The following is a 23797-nucleotide window of genomic DNA, read 5'->3' on the forward strand; positions in this document are numbered from 1 at the left end:
GATCAAAAACAGCATTAAAATAGTTTTCTTTTAGCTGGACATTATCCTTTATAAAGGAAAATGTTCTGAAAAAGGTTTTTGAAAGAGATGTTCAAATGTTTTTCTTTTGTATAAAATTTGAAGAAAATCAAAATGGGAGTGATAGATGCTGCTGATAAATGAGTGGTATAAATTTAAAAGGGAGAATAATCTGTAATATTTTAACTGTTTATAATGAACCATAATGAAGTGATAATAATAGTAAAAAAGGGGGTTTCAGTGAACTCACTGAGGACAAGAACTGCAACTTATTCAACTTTATATTGCCTGCATCCTAGGACAATTTGAAAATGTCTAACCTACACAATTTTTTTCCACTGGAAAATTTCTAAATTTATGATGTTAGCATATCTGCATTATTTTAAAATGGTTTGTTCACCAATTAAAAAAAAACAGTAATTAAACACTAAAGGGAAAAATGGAAGGAAGAACTAGGAAATGTGCTTAAAAAAATAAGGATAGAGTTAAGACAAAAAGGAATAAGACAGGACAGGAATGAAAATATGTAACAAGAAGATATTTTTGTTATTATTCTAAAGTTCTGAATAAAAACAGATAAACCAAAACAGATAACTGTAACCAAAACACAGCGTGCGCAGATTATCAGCTTGCAAATAAAATGTGTGCTTCTTAGTGATCAGTCTAAATTAGAAACCACTTTTAATACTTTATTTAATACTTTATCTTACTGCCTGGGTTTCCTGGGGTATCCTGGGTTTGTACTCTCTTTAGTGTTTCTGCTAAGGCAACTGAAAAGCTATGTGACTAAATATCTCTTTCATCAAATTTGACGGTTTTCTCCTGAAGGCAAGTATTTTAATGGACTCCACAACGTACTACACCAGTCAAGAATATGTTTTAAACAATAAAATATTTAAAAAATTGGTAAAGTGATGTTCCTTTCCTCTTCCTTACTCATTCGTGGTGAGTATGACAAACTAAAAATTATTTTAAAAGATAGTAGTTACATCTAAAATAGTTTGTGACTATATACATCAAAATACATTTCTGCCTGTTGATTTTTTTAAGGTATTTGTTTAACATCTTGTAAAGGTCTATTAAAGTTTTTCACAATACATATTGCTTCCAATAAAATGAAACACATTAGGAAAATATTCAAACCCTTAAATGTTCATGTTAATATTTAAAAAATGAGATTAAACTTTCCAAGAACCTTTATATTTTTTTAACTGCAAAAACCCTAGCATACACCAGAACTTCATTCTAAGTATAAGACTTTTGCCCAAAGCAAAAGCACTCAATATATTATTTTAATATTGGAAACCTCAAGTATGAGAAACCAAGCTGTGTGTGGAAAAAAAAATAAATCATTTAGGTGAAAAGGTAACAAACATTCAATTGAAGGATAATGCAGCCCTGAGGGAAAATATGCACATGAATGAAGTTTATGAAATTGGTCCAATGCCTCTGTAAAGAAAAAATAATTAGTTTATCTTAAAGCTGCCTATAAAATGTTTTCAATATTGCTGTATGAATTATTTATAGAAAAATGTACATCTAACTTTAAAGCAACCACTTTACTGTAAGATGTTGAGTGCTGTGGAAGAAACTAGCAATAAGAATATATTGTTCTATGTATGTAATATTTGGGAGACTCCTTTTAATTACGGGCTTTTCAAAAAAGTTCAGATTTATTATCAATGTGAATCAGTAATATTTCATTCAACTCCTTTTCAAATTTGAGAAGTTAAAATGACAGTGGGATATCAATTAAATTTTTGGATTTTACACAGAATGCTCATTCAAGTTGACAAATACATGAGGGTGTATTACTTTGAAGTCATGACTGCTAATGCAATGACTGAGCAAACATGTCTAAGCTTAAATAATTTAAAAATCTATTTTTAATGTTTTTGAAGTTAGTGCAGAGTTTTATTAGGGAAAAGATCTGCATTTGAAGTTTTCCTATAATGATACTCAATGTGTTACATAAAACGTTTAAATGGATTCATCAAGCCACATACGTTTACAGAATATTCCTTTTGACCAGTTTTCTGATTAGTACTTAAAGCAGCACAGACTCTAGGGGGAGCCCCATAGTGCTTGGATACTATACGTAAGCCTGTTGTTTTATGAACTTTTCTTCAGAGAATTATGATAGGAATACCTTGATCCCACGCCTCCCCAAAAACATGGAAAATGAGAGTTAGTTATGTCCAGATTCAGGCAAATCACTATAAAGGAAAATCACTTAAAAAAGAAAGTGTCTTTAAGGAAATCAAAAAATACCTAGAAACAAATGACAATGAAAACACAACGACCCAAAACCTACCGGATGGAGCAAAAGCAGTTCTAAGAGGGAAGTTTATAGCAATACAACCCTACCTCAAGAAACATGAAACATCTCAAACAACCTAAACTTACACCTAAAGCAATTAGAGAAAGAAGTAAAACTAAAAACTGGTTCTTTGAGAAGATAAACAAAATTGATAAACCATTAGCCAGACTCATCAAGAAAAAAAGGGAGAAGACTCAAATCAATAGAATTAGAAATGAAAAGGGAGAAGTACAACTGACACTGTAGAAATACAAAGGATCACGATAGATTACTACAAGCAACTACACGCCAATAAAATGGACAACCTGGAAGAAACGGACAAATTCTTAGAAAAGCACAACCTTCCGAGACTGAACCAGGAAGAAATAGAACATTTAAACAGACCAATCACAAGCACTGAAATTGAGACTATGATTAAAAATCTTCCAACAAACAAAAGCCCAGGACCAGATGGCTTCACAGGCGAATTCTATCAAACATTTAGAGAAGGCCTAACACCTATCCTTCTCAAACTCTTCCAAAATATAGCAGAAGGAGGAACACTCCCAAACTCATTCTACGAGGCCATCATCACCCTGATACCAAAACCAGACAAAGATGTCACAAAGAAAACTACAGGCCAACATCACTGATGAACATAGGTGCAAAAATCCTCAACAAAATACTAGCAAACAGAATCCAACAGCACATTAAAAGGATCCTACACCATGATCAAGTGGGCTTTATCCCAAGAATGCAAGGATTCTTCAATATACGCAAATCAATCAATGTGATACACCATATTAACAAAATGAAGAATAAAAACCATATGATCATCTCAATAGATGCAGAAAAAGCTTTTGACAAAATTCAACACCATTTATGATAAAAACCCTGCAGAAAGTAGGCATAGAGGGAATTTACCTCAACATAATAAAGGCCATATATGACAAACCCACAGCCAGCATCATTCTCAACGGTGAAAACTGAAATGATTTCCTCTAAGATCAGGAACAAGACAACGGTGTCCACTCTCACCACTATTATTTAACATAGTTTTGGAAGTTTTAGCCACAACAATCAGAGAGGAAAACGAAATAAAAGGAATCCAAGTCGGAAAAGAAGAAGTAAAACTGTCACTGTTTGCAAATGACATGACACAATACATAGAGAATCCTAAAAATGCTACCAGAAAACTACTAGAGCTAATCAATGAATTTGGTAAAGCAGCAGGATACAAAATTAATGCACAGAAATCTCTTGCATTCCTAGACACTAAAGATGAAAAATCTGAAACAGAAATTAAGGAAACACTCCCATTTGCCATTGCAACAAAAAGAATAAAATACCTAGGAATAAACCTACCTTAGGAGACAAACTACCTGTATGCAGAAAACTATAAGACACTGATGAAAGAAATTAAACACGACACAAACAGATGAGAGATATACCATGTACTTGGACTGGAAGAATCAACATTGTGAAAATGACTATACTACCCAAAACAATCTACAGATTCAATGCAATCCCTATCAAACTACCACTGACATTTTTCACAGAACTAGAACAAAAAATTTCACAATTTGTGTGGAAACACAAAAGACCCCAAATAGCCAAAGCAATCTTGAGAAAGAAAAATGTAGCTGGAGGAAGCAGATTCCCTGACTTCAGACTATACCACAAAGCTACAGTAATCAAGATAGTATGGTACTGGTACCCAAACAGAAATATAGATCAATGGAACAGGATAGAAAGCCCAGAGATAAACCCATGCATATATGGTCACCTTATCTTTGATAAAGGAGGCAAGAGTATACAATGGAGAAAAGACAGCCTCTTCAATAAGTGGTGCTGGGAAAACTGGACAGCTACATGTAAAAGAATGAAATTAGAACACTCCCTAACACCATATACAAAAATAAACTCAAAATCGATAAAGCCCTAAATGTAAGGCCAGGCACTACAAAACTCTTAGAGGAAAACATAGAACACTTTATTACATAAATCACAGCAAAATCCTTTTTCACCCACCTCCTAGAGTAATGGAAATAACAACAAAAATAAACAAATGGGACCTAATGAAACTTAAAAGCTTTTGCAAAGCAAAGGAAACCATAAACAAGATGAAAGGACAACCCTCAGAATGGGAGAAAATATTTGCAAATGAAGCAACTGACAAAGGATGAATCTCCAAAATTTATAAACAGCTCATGCAGCTCAATATCAAAAAAGCAAACAACCCAATCCAAAAATGGGAAGAAGACCTAAATAGACATTTCTCCAAAGAAGATATACAGATTGCCAACAAACACATGAAAGGATGCTCAACATCACTAATCAGAGAAATACAGATCAAAACTACAATAAGGTATCACCTCACACCAGTCAGAATGGCCATCATCAAAAGATCTACAAACAATAAATGCTGGAGAGGGTGTGGAGAAGAGGGAACCCTCTTGCGCTGTTGGTGGGAATGTAAATTGATACAGCCACTATGGAGAACAGTATGGAGGTTACTTACAAAACTAAAAGTAGGACTACCATACAAACCAGCAATCCCACTACTGGGCATATACCCTGAGAAAACCATAATTCAAACATTCATGTACCACAATGTTCATTGCAGCTCTATTTACAATAGCCAGGACATGGAAGCAACCTAAGTGTCCACTGACAGATGAATGGATAAAGAAGATGTGGCACATATATATAATGGAATATAACTCGGCCATAGAAAGAGACGAAATTGAGTTATTTGTAGTGAGGTGGATGGACCTAGAGACTGTCATACAGAGTTAGTCTGACTGTCATACAGTAAGTCAGAAAGAGAAAAATAAATACTGTATGCTAACACATATATATGGAATCTAAAAAAAAAAAAAAAAAAGGTTCTGAAGAACCTAGGGGCAGGACCGGAATAAAGATGCAGACGTAGAGAATGGACTTGAGGACCCGGGGAGGGGGAAGGGTAAGATGGGATGAAGTGAGAGAGTGGCATGGACATATACACACTACCAAATGTAAAATAGATAGCTAGTGGGAAGCAGCTGCATAGCACAGGGAGATCAGCTTGGTGCTTTGTGACCACCTAGAGGGATAGGGAGGGTGGGAGGGAGATGCAAGAGGGAGGAGGTATGGGGATATATGTATATGTATAGCTGATTCACTTTGTTATAAAGCAGAAACTAACACACCATTGTAAAGCAATTATACTCCAATAAAGATGTTTAAAAAACCCCATAAAAACGCCATTCACTCAGGAAAAGAAAAAAGTCTCCTTAGAATATATCTCATTTTTAAAGCTAAAACAAGGTAGCCCAAGGGAAAATGTGTCTTGGCTGAGAAGCAGACACTTTAGGGCACCAATAACTGAGTAGTGGCTCCTTTGCTTTCTCTGTTCTCAGTCAGTGACGTGGTAAGTCATACTCTGATTGGCCTCTAGCTTAAAACTTGGGGCTCTCCTAAAATAGTGTCATTTGACTGTACAGGAAGCAGAAACATAATAATAATAAATAACTTTAAAGGGCATTACCTAAATTTAATCTACCTTGAATTTCTAAAATTAATATGACAATTATCGATTTATGAACACTAGAGGGCAGTAAAACACTAGAAGGTATATTTAAATTACATATCTAAAAGTGGCAAACACAAGCCAGTACGTTTTTTTAACATCAAAATCATAATAATTTAATAAATTGAATCCTTTTTTGGTTGCTAAAGTACAAAGCATTCTTTCGTGTATCATTTTAGATATAACTTACTTTGCAAAATCCAAATAAGAAATGTGCCCATGATAAAACCCTGGTTTCATCTCTTTCCAGGAAGTTATATTCTTTACAAAGCGCACCTAAAAAAGGAGAACATACTCATTATTTAAGTACAATTTAAAGAAAATGAAGTTTGGTGATAGCAAAATACTTTTCATTTAGACATTCAAAAGCAATCACACCACTTTGACGATTACAGAGCTTGAAATACAGGCTTCAACTAAGGAAAGCATAGTGTGACCTGTAACTGCTAATTCATCATAGAGAAGCTACTGTCACCACCCTCAGAAAAGAGTGAAAGAGGATCCTGAAAACAAAACTGCACAAGGCAACCATTTACGACACAGTAGAGTGAGTACATTTATATGGGGAGGGGAAGGGAGGGGAGGGGAGGGGAGGGTGGGTACCAACACCCAAGCTGAAGCAGGCAGCACTTCAGTATGGGGATCGTCTATGCAAATCTGTTTTCTTCTCAGAGACTTGTTATTCATAAAAATTCTCATTTATTAATGACTCAACAAATATCAACGAATCCTTAATCCAAATGATTAAAGGAAGGATGAGAAACAGAAGACTTTAAAGAGCTAAGAGCAGATATCATAAGCTTGAGCAGATATCATTAACTTGTTGACAAAAAAACTTAATAACATTAGAGGTGTGATACACATAAAATTTTTAAGATATCTAAATATTACTATTTTAATCTATTGGAATTAAAAGTGTACAAAAGATTAGTTAATATAAAAATTATTTAACTGTAAATATATTATTAAAATGTTAAAAACTGGTTAATATAGAACTTTATAAACCAGCTGCAAGGCAGTGATACATAATCTCTCAAAGAGAAATGGTATAAATTTCTAATAAGAAAATCTTTGCATGATCAACAGTAGGTGGTTGAAAATCTCTTCTGGAGACGAGAGACAGGGTGGGGATGGGTGAGGGGTTGGGGGCCCAGTGCCCCCTGCTGCACTGAAAGCATCTTCAAGCTGTGACCTCAGCCTCTAACACACAGGACTGTCAATCACATACTTTTGACAATTTATCAATCTTTCATTTACATTTTAGAATAGAGTTAGTCACATGGAGATATTCTGGCACACTTCTTACCAGCTCAGTCAATAAGTTAATAGCCAGGAATGATGGCTACCTCCTGGATAAGGCCCATTGGTAAGGACAGAGTAGGGAAACAGTGCAGAAGCAACCTTAGGTCGAAGGATGTGAACTAAGGAAAAATGGAAGATTCTGAAAGTAGAATTTATTTTTTAGGGGAAGCATCAATAACTCATATACTAAGAGAAATAATGGAGTTTTTAGAAGGGAAATGAAATGAACCTTATGTTATTATCTTACACACACACATCCTTAACATCTGAAGATTGGATGTAGGTAACAAAATTATTTTGCATTAGAGAATACACAATTATAGTTTTGCAGACAGATATTTGCAGTTTTTCCCCACCGAAACAGAAGAGCCAAACAAATGTGTGATTTGAGATTACCAGGTTCTTTCCTATTTCTTCTTCAAGTAAGGCATCAAATAGAATAAAAATATCAAGTGACAAGTGAAAAAGAAACAGAAAATAAAAAATTACATAACCCATAAACTGAATCCTTAAAAAAATTTACATGTTGAATATGAATAATCCTTATAATTTTCACTTAATGGTAAATTAAACAAGCTTTTGATGCTATGAAAATCAGTTTCAGTATTTCAGCACCAAATGAGGGAGAAATAGAAGGCAAAGAGAATAGGAATGGTAGGTGATGGTTCAAGGGTGCTTAAGACATATCTACAACTCAGCTCTATTTTCCAGAAGCTGATTTAATATGGATGTGATGGTGTAAGAGGGAAATGAAAGGAGATGCCAGATTGAAGTCTGACAAAACTGTGCTATATAAGCCAAATGTTAGAGGATCATAGTACACTGTGATGAAAGACTTAGGTGTAAACTTCAAGTATCCTTTTTTCCTCCACCCTTCCAAAGAACAGTCAAGATCAAACTAAATCCTCCTAAAGACACACTTCATCTGCCATGTGTCCTTCGATGTGAGGTGAAGAGCCCAGGAAGCTGGATGAGATCTGGACTGCTGCCGGGCTTCCCAAACTCAACGTGCAAATGAATCATCTGGGACTCTTGTTAAAACACAGATTCTGATTCAGAAGGTCTGGAGTGGGGCCCAAGTTTCTGGACTTCTAACAAGTTTCCACGTGATGGCCAGGTCAATGGGCCACACCAAGGAACACGACTTTAGCGTGTGTGGGCCCAGGACCTAGCTCTTGGTTTTATCAACGTGAAGCTTGTTTCCGCAGCACCTGCAAAGGAGGCCTGAGGTCTACAGAAGCTCTTTAGCAAAGGATATATTCTCATAGTCACTGCTTTTGTGATATGGAAAAAAGTATACTGAAATAGAACAATTTTTTAAAGAATATCTTATAAGCTACCACAATATATAAAAAAGAATGGGGGATGGGAGCAGAATGACCCTGGTACTCAGTCTTCTCCATCTACCCACACACAGTGATGCCGGAAGCACGTCAGAACCAAAGCATGCCAAGAAACACAGTATAAAAAGTAACAAAATAAGTAAAAGGGTTATGCCTCCAGGTGGACTCAGGGAACAGAACAGAACAAGGCATGAATCTTCTACTGCTGTCACCAAACTCCAACTCTCTTGTTTATAGAATCAGCATTTTAGAGGTGAAAGGGCCAAGGATATCCTGTACTCGTTATTTTACAGATAAAGAAACTGAAGCCCAAGAACCGTATACCTCAGATTTTGGTCCAATCATCCTTCTATACCACTGGCTAATTTCTTTAATCTATTATTGTCCAATTTAAACAAGGGAGGGGGGAGCCAGAAGGATTTGAAAGAAGAGCAGACAGATATCGTTTGTACTATAATTCTGATCAACAAACTTGGACACTGAGAATTTCAGGCTTTATCCACTGCTCAGGAAACCCCTGAGATCCAGTCATTCAAAACTCCTCAACCTCTAAGATCTCAAAGCTCTGTTGATATATCTCTCTCAATTGTTTATTTTCCTCATTACATTCATTATAATCTCAACTTCCAATCCGCCCTGCTCACTACTCTCATATTGCTCATACTGAATAACCCTTTTTCAACAATGGCCGCTGACTTACTCTTGCCTTTTTATTATCTTGGGTAACCTCAGGGGTTGAACACTGCTGGTCAAAACTAAGAGACCCAGACTAAATGCCTCTGTAGGACTTTGAATTTTATTTTACTAGATTAATTCTGACATAAATTCAGGTGGGTTATTATTGCGTTTAAATTCTCTACACTATATTATTGCTAAGTCTCCAAAACCCACAGAATCTTTCTCTAATCTCCAGCTAAGAGAATACTGAAGGCTACGTACTTAATGTATATGTATATGTATGTTTTTTCTTTCATCTCATCAACATTTAACTCAGGCAATCTGCTGAAGTCTCATTAATAAAGCTGTGGCTGATTTACAATTTGCAATAAATCAAAAGATGCTGAGCTGAGATTTACTTCACAGGAAAGAAAAAAGTGCTAAGCAAACAAATGTTGTCAATAAGGTTAAAGTGGTGGTTCACACGAATCTGGACAATGGTCTGAGCATTTAGAAGTGTCACTTACATACAACTGAAATTCTACACCATCCTAATCTCCTCTTCAAAAGTGATCTGCAAGGACATAACGATCTAATTAATCCTCTTTGAAGAACAGTATTTTTTTAACATTTTCCTTTCAAAGTATTAATTTAGCCACTTCTCCTTTTAGCCATGTTTAATATCTATCCTCTTAGTTCTCCAGAGTTTTCCCTACCCTCCTCTCTCTTCATCTTCACTTGTTCCCTTTCACCAGTCTAGCTGCAGTTCCTGCCCTGTCATTTTCTGCCTTCTCGCCTCTTCTGTACCACTTGTCTCTCAGTGTTTCTTCTGGTTTTCCTCTACAGTGGCGCATTCTGCCCAAGACCTTGAGATAAAGCTCTGGAATAGAGAGGAGTAGGGGAAAATGCAGGTCAGGTGAGCAAGCTTTTACTCAGTTCATTTTATAGATTCTTACTGACTATGATACTTGGCACTAATGAACGATAAAGTGAGAGGCAAAAAGGAACAAAGCTAGTAGTATCAAATGAGGTTGAGTCTGAAGACACCGAAAACTCTTGGGGAAAAGAAATAAAGTCACCATAGTGACCTTATCCAAAGAGAATTTCCATACTCTGATTGCAAAAGGCTATCAAGAAGATGTTTCAGAAGTAGTAGTTAGATATAGTACAGGAAGAGAGATGTTTTTATGGCTAGCCTGGAGCAGATTCTAAACTGTGATTTTTGTCAGATTTTATAACTCAAGCAGAGTCAGGCTAGCAAGTAATCACAAGATGCCTTTAGGGAAAACACAAGCAACAACGTAGGGAGTGGTGTTGTGATTTATTTGCTAGTCGAACCAGACCTGAACCAGTGCTGTAAGAAAAGCTGAGAAAGCACCATTGCACTAACACTATCTAGACTTATATTCTTAATGAGATTAATCTCAACATTATGATTATCTGTGATCACAAAAGAACTTGTTTTCACTATCTAAGAGTAGGAATGTCATCCCGAACACCCTGGCCAAATTCCAACTTTGTAATTACTACCTATTGAGTGAACACTGCTATTAACTTGGGTAATTATACATACCAAACTCCTACTCATGCATATACTTAAAGTAAACATTCATTGTACAGCTGTGGGTAGTTTTATGAGACTACATTAGACAGAAAGTTTTCTACACAAAGAGAAAAACTGAGGAATGGTTGGATAAAATATAAGAAAGGTTCAGCAGCAATAGAACATAATATACTATCTTCACTGAAATTCAGAACTGTGTTGTTCAATCACTTTTTTTTTTTTTGTGGGAGGGGGCGTATGTGTCCCAAATCACCTGAGGTAAGGAGAGGTCATGCTCATACTGCTATCAATCAGAGAGGCTACCTCTGCCAGCAGTTATCATCACGGCATCATGCTCAGCTAAGAACTGCCTTCAGAATCTAAATGGGTTCATTTGTTCATTCATTCATTCAACAAAAAATTTATGTATCTACTATGTCTCAGGCACGGTTCTAAGCACAGGGATACAAGGTGAACAAGGCAAGGTTCCTGCCCTTAAGGAGCTTAAATTATAATAGAGAAAAAGACAGTAAACAAATAAATCAATAAGTAATAGGAAAGATATTGAAAGAATGATGGTACACAGTACGTTGGAAGAGGTATTTAATATATAGGATGGCCAAGTAAGGTTTTGCTATGAAGAGGTCATTAAGCTGAAACCTTAAATGGATAACACGAAGCCAATTGTGAGAAGCCAGAAGTGCGTTCTAAGAGGAAATAAGTATAGTGGCCTTGAAGCAGGAAAGGCTTGGTGCATTCAGAGAACCAAAAGGCCAGTGTGGCTAGTAAATGAGAGGTTGAAGCGAGGAACCATGGACAAGGGCTTGATTAAGAAGGACCTGTTGGCCTAGATAAGGAATTTGGATTTTCTTGTGGAGGTAGGAATACGAATCTAAAGATAAGTAACTCACCATCCTGTGAAGATTATAATATGCATCTTCCCATCACTTCACTGAGAATCCTATTCTAGATCTTTGCTACTCAAACTTTGGTTCAAGGACCAGAAGCATCAGTTTCGGCATTAACAGGAAGCCTTTTAGAGATTCAGAATATCAGGCTTTATCTTAGTCCTTCTGAATAGGAATCTGTATTTTAACTGGTGTTCAGTATACACATTATAGGTTGAGAGGCATTCATCTAAAGAGTTGTTCTGAAAAATCAGTATCTGCAACTAATATCAAACCATATGCGCTACTGCAAATGACCAGAAGTTGGTTTAACAGTAAGTTAAAAAGAAAAAAAAAATTACTACACTGTTCTACAGAGAATGCAAATTCTGGATACTTCCAGTTTCTTAGAAAGATCTTAAATATGATCAGACCTAAATATGTGAGAGCAGAAAAGAATTAAGAAAGATCATAAAAGATGCTGCCACTTCACCTATTTGGCATAGTTACTTTAAAGACAAGATGTTCTGTATTACAGAGATATTTTGTGATAGCAGAGTAAACTTCATTTTCCAACTAGAAGAGCTGATTACCTGTCTCCTGCCAATTCCTGTCTATTAACGGAGTAAAGCCCAAATCTCAAAAATATAACTTTCATGACTGAGTCCACCTCATTCTTATCACTTAGTCTTCTCATGCCTTATATTCTCAAATGTTTATCTTCTAATCTCCTTGTTCTAACTGTTCCTCAAACTTCTTAATTTTGAAAAATTCCTAAACTACGGAAAAGTTGAAAGAATAGTGGTCAACATCTGTACACTCTTCACCAAGGGTAACTGTTAACGTTTTGTCACTTCTGTTTATCTTCTTCTTTCCCCCTTTTTCTCTGTGCACACGCACACTTATTTGTTTCTGAATCGAAGTAGCAGACGTTTTTGATCAAGGATCCAATCATGGGTCACAAAATACATTTGGTTTTCATGTCTCTTTAGTCTCCTCTAGTCCATCTCCCCCCCCCCTTTTTTTTGGTTGTCATAACACTGACACTTTAGATGAGTTCAGGACAGTTGTTCTAGAGAATGTTCTACAATATGGATTTGCCTGTTTTCTCAAGATGAGGTCCAGGTTAAACATTTTGGTGAGAACACCATAAACTGATGTTGTCTTTGAATAGTCCTCATAGTTCCTGCGATTATGTTTTACATTCCGTAGTAAATTATAAATAAGCTCCTTGAAAGACACAGCCTTGCTTTTTATTTCTTTGGTAATTCCTCAAAGAATGTAGAATAATCTCTGTATACATTACATACGCAATAAATAAATGAAAACTTGCAAGCAGAGTTGAGAACTGTTTCTAAGAATACCCATAACTGTTACACATTGAATACTTTTATACCACACTAGAAACATTTGAGCTTTGCCTCTAAAATTTTTGCGAGAAATAATTAAGCATGTAAACAGTTTAGCACAGTCCCCAGTACAAAATACATCCAGGAAAGAGCTGGGGCTAAAGGCAGATAGATATTAAGCAGACTGGACTGCTGAGGCTGGAAGGTGAGGGAATAAAGGGTGTAACCACCTATTACATCCCAAAATATTTTTATGAGTAAACTGGGCTTTAAATGGAAGATTGGGACAACAGCAGATTTAATAAAAATCTCATCTTTTAAGTCTCACTTGAGTTAGACACTGATTAGAAACTATTTCTCAGAGAAGAAAGAAGAGCAAAATAGGTCATTTATTAATTCCTACATAAATAATAGGGCAGTTGAGAACAGTTCACAAGGACAATAAAAATATGGTATTAAAATCAAGTGTGTTATACAAGATGGGGTTCAGGGGATATTTTTTAAATTATTTTCAAGGCATCTAGTAATTCAAAACTTCACATCTAAATGAAGCTTACTAGAGTGAAAGTGAAATTAAAACACTATCTAATATGTCATGCAAAGGGAAGGGAAGCGATACCTATGACTTGTTTGAAGAACTGCTTCTACACAGAACAAGACACCAGTAAGTAATTTAGATATGGTATATTAGAGAACATTTGGTATATAAGCTATTCCTAATTAAGACCAGGTGTTGAACTACCAGCTGACATTTTGAAGTATGCCAGCTAGTGATTAAGACTATTCTTCTACTCCGCCCAAACATGTTTTAAGTGTTGTTCATTATGTAATCCAGTTGCCTTTAAGACAGTGTTTACGCTTCTCTTTTGCTGCATATATTTACACACACACACACACACACACACACACACACAAACACACACGACAAGCTATTGAAAGAAACACAGAAGTTTTATCTCATCCAAATGCAACCGGGGAAATGTACCACTACGTGATGCCTATAAATGTCTTATGTGGTGAGCTTCTGTAGATTTATATTTCATGAGGAAAAAAAAAAAAAGGTCAACGTCATTTTCAGAAATCTCATAGCTGCCAGACAACTTTGTAATGCTGGACAGAAAATCTGGACACAAATTCTAAAAATCTGAACAAACAAGCTGACTTTATTTTTCTAAACAATACTACTGAAGAAATCTAAAATTATTATGTGAGTGCTAAGAAATGTTCCTTTTAAACCAAGATATATTCTGAAAAGCAATCATGCAAATACACTTAAAATCTACTACACACTGTATAAAACCTGATGATTTAAGATACTTGCCCTTGAGATATACAATATTACATAATGAATAGTTTTTATGACCCACTTAGCTAAATAAGCTCATGTTTCTTCTCATTTACAGAAGAGTTATTTGATTTGGCTGATGAATGTAGATTTTTGGTTTTATAAAAAAAGAGTAATTAGGGATAATTCAGAGAGCCAAGAATTACATGGGCAGATGATATGCCATATACAATTAGCCTTTACAAATAGCCCTCTAGCAAGAAAGTGATCCTAACCTTGTGTATCAATGTTATTCTCTTGCTTCAGTGTGAGGATTATAGGTATGCTAAATTGTGGGATAACAATCAATTCTGTGACAGTAAAACAGGTTCAGCTATCTTCAGTCAAACAGATAAATACATTCTAACTATATGACTATCACAAATACCTTTCTAATAAGTTACCTCAATAAGGTATTTGATCCTACATAGTATTTTCAAATATTATCTTTTCGTCTCATGGGGCCCAATTCCCATTCCCTTCAGTATTTGTAGAGAGAACTTTATAATTATAGTCAGAACTCCAGGTGTGAAGAAAATATCTGAAACTATTGCTAAAGAGGGGAGTCAATTTCATTTCATGATAACTTGCTCCACTTTTCTTAAAACCATTTCATAAAATTATCTATCTACCTGTTTATCTAAAGATTCTTAACAACCTGAAAGGCAAGATTATGTTAAAATTATAAGCCGCAATCCCTGTTTGTCAGGAGTTTACAGCTAATACTTACAAAAATTATAGTAAAGATAAGATGAAATGCAGGAGTCTAGTCACAAAACTGAACCATACAGAATATAGGTATTCATCAAATAAAGATTTCTCAATCATAAGTGGAGACAATATAATGATTTTTATTGCAGGGCATCTGCTAAAAATATTTCACATTTTTAAAAGGATACCATACTGAAGAGCATCAATATTCTCTTCAAAAATTCAAGAATGTGAAGAATGTAAAATTATAGGCAAGTTCGGTTGGTCCTTTCCCCCAAGAAACTTACAATCCACGGGGCTCAGCATATATATCCCTTAAAATGCTTTATCTCCTTGAGATACAAAATTTGAGTTAGGAAGTGTCAGAAAACATTATGCATCCCCTACGTGGTATTTACCTGATCTTGCAGTGACATTACTGGATTATTTTTGGTAGTGTTGATGTGAAGAACATGGTATTTATTCTTTGCACATAGGTCATAGGCAATATTGGTAAAAGAGGTGCTTGCAGTTTTGGGGACTCTGTTATAAATGATCACCATGTCTTCTTCCTCATCTAAAGCTGCATCTTGCCGAGGGCCATCCATCGTATGTCGCTGCTCAATCTCTCGAACTTCATGTCTTGCAATAGCCCTTTCTGCAAAGAAAAACAGATTATGAACTTAGTATTGAAAGACACTATAAGGGGGCTTCCCTGGTGGCGCAGTGGTTGAGAGCCCGCCTGCCGATGCAGGGGACGCGGGTTCGTGCCCCGGTCCGGGAGGATCCCACGTGCCGCGGAGCGGCTGGCCCCTTGGCCCGTGGCCGCTGAGCCTGTGCGTCTGAAGCCTGTGCTCCGCAATGGGAGGGGCCACAGCGGTGAGAGGCCTGCGTACCGCAAAAACAAACAAACAAAAAAAGACACTATAAGGAAGTTGTAAACACTGAAAATAATTTCCTAGTCCTGGGACATAGTTTTCCTATTCAAGAACTGGGTTAAGAGCAGCTGAAAAAATGTTTTGAGGGCCAAAAGTTCAGAATTACCTCTGAAGGATAATACATATCCATAGGAAGAATGAAAGAATAAAGTCATCAAGTTTAGAGCTCCACAGACCAGAGAGTTCTTCAGTGTAGTTCAAAAGACACTTTTCATTCCAATAGAATTTCTACAGCCTGAACTAAGTTTCAAACACATAAAGACAGACTGAATAGAATACTAAACTTCACAGTAAAAAATACACTTAGAAAATAAATTACTTATAATTTAGGCAATGATTTTGAAATTTATTACTTAGGATGTAGTTATCGCCTGCTTTATCAAAATGTAGCAGGGCAGTGATTATAAATGAAACGACACCATAATAAAACCTTTTTCTTTTTGGTGTTACATTACACATAAGTCCTGGTTATGTTTATTCCTTAAATTCCATGGTTCCTCTAATTCAAATCACTGTCCACCAAGCAGTTTGAAAAGCAGTAACATTTTGCTTTTGAAATCTTCAGCTTCAAATAAAGAAAGAAAAGGGGAAGAAATGAGGGGGAAAATATAACAAGATTGCAAGTTACTTTGCACAAAGACAACTGTTCACACACAGCATGCACCCTCCTACCACCAGATCTCTGTGCAAGCTATCTTACCTGCCTTGAACTCTCATCCATTCGCCCTCAACCTCGACCATACCTAGTGAACTCCTCAAACTTCACATTGAATTTAATCATCACTTGCAAGGGAAGCATCATCTAATCTCCCTAACTAGGTCAAATCACACACACACACACACACACACACACACACGCACACACACACAAAGTATGTGTACATACCTCATACTGCACATCTCATACATAATTGCAATTTTACATTATATTTGTGTTAGCATCTACCTACCATACTGGCGACAATTTAGTAAAGTGACATGAAAAAGCAATGTGGTATAATTACAAGAACAAGTTCAGGCTTCAAATATTGTCTGACTACGCATATTAAATTTTGGTTCAGAAGATATGGCCACTATGTTAATACGTATGCTCTGAGCTGAGGATTCACATTCAGAAGACTTGAATTAAAGTTTCAGGCCTGCTGCTTACTAGCAGTGTGCTTTCCAAAGCAGGAAGAGAAGCACATATATGCATACAAGTGTATCCATTTTCATGGGGGAGAGTTAGTTGGGAATGTGGAGAAAAAGAGATGAGCTTAATGTTGAACATACTGTCCGGGACACACAGGAGATAAAGATAATTGGGCTCATAGGTCAAGTGCTGAGAATAAAGGTTCATGCAGAAGAAAAACATCTGGAAAAACCATAGGAATGGATGAAACTACCTAGATAATGTAGAATACATAGCATGGAAAGAGACAGTAATCTTAGAACAGAATCTTAGGAAATACCAACATTTAAGGGCCAAGAAAAAAAAGACAATGCATAGAAAAACACTACGAATAAATAGAAAGAAAAAGAAATCTGGACAGACTTTTAAGAAACATATACCACATGTTTAGAAAGCATAATATTTTTCAAATTGACAGTACTTTGCAAATGAATCTATAATCAAGGTAATGTATGATGCTCAAGCATCTCCATAGGATGTGGAAGCTGTCTCATTAAATTCAACATGTATTTATGGAGAGCCTAAGCATATTATATTCAATAATTTTAAAGGAATTTTATCTTCCAAACAACCTCAAACTATCACCACAGTCCAAAACTATTATGGTATTATTATGTCCACACACGCTCCTTTTTCTACTAAGGGAAATAAAACAGTACTGTTGTCATTTAAGGGCTGACAGAAGTGTGAGAGGTTTCCTACAGCAGGCCAGATATACATGAAATTACCTTTACTTTTAATGGCTACACCAACAACCAACAATGCTGAATTTACTTTCACTAGTTTTTCTGAAATCAAGCATTTGGAAAAGAAACAGATTTTGTTATTTTTTTAAAAGAAGTTATTATTTAGTCTATGGATTTTTTTATTTTTTAAGGTGCTAAAACTCTAGCTGGAGCATGAAACTAGCATGTTTTTAAAATTAATCATTGTTTTTGGTTCACTATGTGTATTAAAGCATATGAACTGTATATTTCACACAATTTTAAAACATCTCTTAAATTATGAAAAGATGCAAATTCAGGTAACTACTTTCCTCATTCAAATAATACATTTACATGCATTTTCTATTTTTCAAATGTTTTTACTTTGCTTAAGCAAACAAGATAATTACTAATGTAGTGTTATGCCTAAAACTACATAAAAAGATAAAAATAGTGTGGAATATTAAGATACTTTTTGCTAGTAATATTAGTCTATAAAATCAAATCTCACTTAGTTGAAAAATAACAGTAACTACTGGTGATGGTGAACTACTATCTCTTTTCTCCTGTGACAATACTTAAAACCAGTAAGGATGTTTGCAATATGGCCATTTTCTTTACTTAGTAAGTACTCAATAGTTCCTTTTTTTTTTTTTTTTTAATCAAAGAAGCTCTGCACCTAGTTAGTATAATTTCTGAGACTCTCTTAAATCAGTGGGGAAGCTTTATTAGTTACAGCACATTTGGAGTACACTTAGATAATGTAGGCAACATATTTAAAATACTAAAGATGCATTTTGAAGTAATGCTTTTTTCATGTTTGAGTAGTGAATTATAGAGAATCTGCTATGCAAGTTATTTCAGAACTACCACAAAATGTACAGCCTGCAAATAACATGGAGTGCAATCTGAGTCACGATATTACAGGCAGGCCAAGCACAACTGGCACTAATATTCCAAACACTGATGATGGACACTGAACTTCATGGCAATTCTAGTTCTTCTAGGCTCCTATTGAAGGTGGCATACATCTCAGTTCAGTGACCTTACCACATGGCAGATTACCAACAAACACAAGTCTTTTAAAAGGCCATTCATAATAGCAATAATTACCTATTTCTGCATTGACAGGGCATTAAAGGCTTATTTATTGAAAGAACATAATGATCAAGCTAAGTATAAAGCACTGCATTAAATACACCAACCTAAGTCTTACAAAGGATTAAAGTCACAAGATGTAAATATTAGACTACAGAAAAAAGAAAAATAACTGGAGAAAAGATTTTTTTTTTAAATTGCAACACATTCTTTGACTAGTTTTTTTTTTAACATTAAGGTCATTATTTGGGGAAACACCTTTTCTCTTTGAACATTTAAATAATGTTCAACGTATTAAATAATTTAGAGAAATGTTTTGTATTCTGTACAAATTAAAGGACCCATGAATATAATCTTCTGCCCCCACCAAAGCTCAATTGTGCAATGGTCTCAGCAGAAAATAAACATTTTACAAATGTTCAAAATGTGTAGTATATCTGTATAGTGGGTAACATTTTAGGATTATAGGGATTTAAAAAAAAAAAAACGCAAACGGAAAGACCGGTAAATTGCCTTGCTTTCAAATACTGAAACTTCTGCATGTTAAAGTAAAAAATATATAGTTAGATAATAGGTAAATAAATAATAAATAAAAGGCAAAGAACATTAAGAAAAAAAGACCAAATTTTTATTATCTATAATTATATAAAGAAAACATAGAAGTTGACAACAACAATATTAAGATTTCAGTAGATAATAAAGGTGGTTTGTAACAGATTTACACTACATACGTACAATAGAACAGAGCAAAAATATTCATTAGTGGCTCATAATGATTATTTGGGTCACAGACCCCTTTGAGAATATTATGAAAACTATGGACCCTGTCTCCAGTACAGCTGACTTGTGCATTTCAGGGCTTCCTCTTAGAGCCCAAATACCGGCAGGGGGCTCCATGACCCCAGTTTAATTACTTCTAAAAAAGAAATGGCTCTTGGACAGTAAGGCCTGATAGTAAACTGCCTAGAGGCATTAGTATGTATATTGAAAAAAGAGGTTACTCACAAGTAAGAATTGCAGGCAAAGAGAAATCACCGAGGAAATTGGCAGCATCTACTGAAAAAATGTCTATGGGGAGGGTGCCTTGGCACAAAACTTGACCTGATAGGACTCCCTGGCAAGTGTGCCTATTGCAGAGCTAGATAATTTGGGCTCTAAGAGCTTGGAGCCATCAAATATCTGAATTAAAGTGGATCCTTAGCACTTTCTAGGGATAAATCCTGAGTTGTGTAAATCCCCAAATACTGTTCTAAAGTATAATTTATTCCCCATAAACTGTGTTTACAATGAGAAGTAGGAAGCAACAAAGTTGCACCAAAAGAAAGCTATTATAAGGTTAACTGATTCCTTTTGCAGGACCACTTACTGTGAATGTACTGTCTAGCCAGACACTATCTGATCCTCATGGAAGTAGCACTTTGTAATCATTATGAATTAAATAAATTGGTTGTCTGATTATATACATCACTTTTTTTTTTTTTTGCGGTACACGGGCCTCTCACTGTGTGGCCTCTCCTGTTGCGGAGCACAGGCTCCTCAGTGGCCATGGCTCACGGGCCGAGCCGCTCCGCGGCATGTGGGATCCTCCCGGACCTGGGCACGAACCCGTGTCCCCTGCATCGGCAGGTGGACTCTCAACCACTGCGCCACCAGGGAAGCCCCATCACTTTCTTATGAATATTTTTAGCCTGAGTCAGTCTCCTTGAAGTCAATCACCATGGGGACTAACAAAATAAATTTCTATATGGATGACTAAAGGCTGGACTCCCAACACTGGCAAATGCTTTCTTGTGTGGTTTCCAGGCAGTCAGCAAGGGTGCATGTGTTATCATTAAAACTTATAAGTATGTTTAAGTGGATCATCCTATAAAAAGGAGTCGAGAGCACCTTCCACTTCAAGGAAGATAGTGTAAACCTATGTTTTGCTATTCCTCCCATGAAGTACAACTAAAAACCCTGGACATTATATATAAGACAAACATAAGACTTAAAAGCTGGAGAGAAGAAAACAGACTACTTAGGGCCCTTGGGGCCCAAAGAATGACACAGTGGTGAGTTCCCTAAGTTTTCTTTAGCCTCATATATCCCAGACTTGGAGCAGTAGAAGCGAGCAACCGAGGAGCAGGCATAGACAAAAAGAAACCCAACAAAAGCCTGCTCTCTCTTGCCAAAGCACCAAGAGACAGCATAAGACAGAAGACAGCAAGAGACAGTAAGACAGAAAACTTTAGATAATAATCACTCTACTTTAGTCAAACTCCACAGAAAAAGACTGTGGTCCCACTTCCATTTGCACTGGCCCAGTGGGTAGCCTAGACTTCCACCCTCACAAGGGTGTGATCAGATGCCCAATATCCCTGATGGAGTGGTGCCAGGGAAGACCAAGTAGGGAGCCAGGACTTTCACCCCAGGCAGCGGGTAACAAGGCACGTCTGCAGTGTCAGGGAAGACCAAGCAAGGAATCAGAAAGCCTGCCTCCACATGGCAGTGATGAGAGGCCCCCACCCCTCCCCACTTGGTGGTGTCAGAGGAGACCTAGTGGAGAATCAGGACTTTCACCATCCCCCAGCATAAGGAGGCCACTCTCATGCCTGCCTAGCGGTAACAATGAGCTCACCAGGTGTTGATGGAGGCCAACAAGGGAACCTGGACTTCTATCACCACTTGGCAGTAACAAAGCAGCACCCCTTCCCTTGCCAGAACAGTACTGGAAAAAGTCAACTAGAACAGAAGGTTTAAATAAAATTCAGGGTCTCCACAGATATAGAGAACAAACTAGTGGTTACCAGTGGAGAGAGGGAAAGGGGGACGGGCAATATAGGGGTAAGGGGGAAAAAAGAGTTCTTATGGGATTATATGAAATCATGTGTGTGAAACTTTTGAAAACCATAAAGCACTACAGAATTTAAAGAATCTTTCATTCAATTTAAAAGAAAAAAAAGATCCAGAGTCTCACAACATAATATAAAAACATCCAGGTTTCAATCAAACTGTACTCAACATATCAAGATCCAAGAGGATCTCAAACTCAATGAATAGAGATAATCAAGAAATGACAATATCAAGGATACAGAGATGTTAGAATTATCAAAGATTTAAAGCAGTCATGATAAAAATGCTTTCATGAACAATTACAAATAAGCCTGAACCAAATGAAAAAATAGAAAGCCTCAGCAAATAAGCTCATTAATGAAATAGAATACATAAAGAAGAGCTAAATAGAAATTTTAGAACTCAAAAACAAAATAATCAAGATGAAAAGCTCAGTGAATAGGATCAATAGTAGAATGGAAAGGAAGGAGAGAAATTTAGTGAACTGGAACATGGAATAAAAGAAATTACCCAATCAGAATAACAAAGAGAGAATATACCGGGAGGAAAAAAAGCAACAGAGCCTTGGGGAACTGTGGGATATAACAAAGGATCTAACATTGGTGTCACAGAGTCTTGGAAGGAAAGGGGAAAGAAAGCAGGGCTGAAAGAGTTCTCAAAGAAATCGTGGCTGCAAACTTGACATTTGACAAGAGACATAAAGATTTAAGATTCTGAACAAACTCCAAATGACATAAACCAAAGACATCCATGGCAAGATACATCATAATTAAGCTTCTGAAAACTAAAAATAAAGAAAAAATCTTGAAATCAGCCAGAGAAAATGAAGCCTACTATAGAAAAAGCTGGAATAACAGCAGATTTCTCATCAGAAGTCATGGAGCCAGAACGAAGTGGCACAACGTTTTTCAAGTGGTGAAATAAAAGAATCCTATACCCAAAGAAAATCACCTTCAAGAATGAAGGGGAAAATAAGATATTCTTATACAAAAGAAAGCTATAGTAATTTACTGCCACTAGATCTACCCTAAGATTGATTAAAGGAAGTTCTCTAGACAGAAAAAAAAAAAAAAAAAAAAGACAAAAGAAGAAATCTTAAAACACCAGAAAAAAAAAAAAGAATAAACACATGGGTAAATACAATAAACTTTCCTTCCCTTCAAGTTTTCAAAAATATGTTTGACAGACAAAGCAAAAATTATAACATGATGTGATATGATGTTAAATGTATGCAGAGTAAATATTTAATACAATTATACCGTAAGTGGCAGATAGTAATGGGATGTAAATGAAAGTAAAGTTTCTGTACTTTACTTGAATTGGTAAACTGATGACACGAGTAAACTGTGACAAGTGATATTTATATGATGTAATACATAAAGCAACCATGAAAAAAGCTATACAAAGACATTAAACTCAAAAACACTATGGATAAATCAAAAGGTAATTTTTAATAAATATAAAAGTAATTCACAGGAATGCAGAAAAAAGAAAAGAGAAAAACAGAAAACAGAAAACAAAAGAAGTGTCAAGGGAAATTAAAAAATACATTGAAGTGAATGAAAATGAAAATAAAGCAAGAGGAATTCCCAAGATGGCAGAGTACAAAGACCCTGAGCTTACCTCCCCTCATGAGCCCATCCAAATTACAACTATTTACAGAACAACTATTGATGAAAAAGACCGGAACCTACCAGAAAAGATCTTCTACAACTAAAGGTATAAAGAAGGAACCAAAATGAGATGGACAGGAGAGGTGGAGTTGTGGTATAGTCAAGGCCCATACCCTTGGGTTGGGTGACCCACAAATGGGAGAATTATTACAACTGCAGAGGTTATCCCCAAGGAATGAGGGGTCTGAGCCCCACAATGGGCTTTGCAGCCCAGGGTTCCTGTACCAGGAAGATGAGCCCCCAGAGTATCTGGTTTTTAAGACCAGTGGTGCTTACTTTCCGGAGACCCAGAGGACTGTGGGAAATAGAGACTCCACTCTGAAAGGACACATACAAAATCTCACCTGCTCTGGGACCCAGGGCAGAAGCAGTAAATTGAAAGGAACCTGGGTCAG

General features: G+C 36.2%; 1 protein-coding gene across 1 annotated transcript in view; it reads right to left on the bottom strand.

Moving 5' to 3' along the window:
* The window catches only part of HS2ST1 (heparan sulfate 2-O-sulfotransferase 1), a 191496-nt gene that overhangs the window by 23996 nt on the left and 143703 nt on the right, over positions 1-23797 (bottom strand). Inside the window, exons 2-3 of the mRNA XM_029228464.1 lie at positions 15406-15644; positions 6082-6167 (exon numbers count right to left, since the gene is read on the bottom strand). Coding sequence (XP_029084297.1) covers positions 6082-6167; positions 15406-15644 — 325 coding nt within the window. The remainder of the gene's footprint in view (positions 1-6081; positions 6168-15405; positions 15645-23797) is intronic.

This window comes from Monodon monoceros, unplaced genomic scaffold (assembly GCF_005190385.1).
Source record: "Monodon monoceros isolate NGI ecotype Baffin Bay Population unplaced genomic scaffold, NGI_Narwhal_1 Super_Scaffold_18, whole genome shotgun sequence".
NCBI classification, from domain to species: domain Eukaryota; kingdom Metazoa; phylum Chordata; class Mammalia; order Artiodactyla; family Monodontidae; genus Monodon; species Monodon monoceros.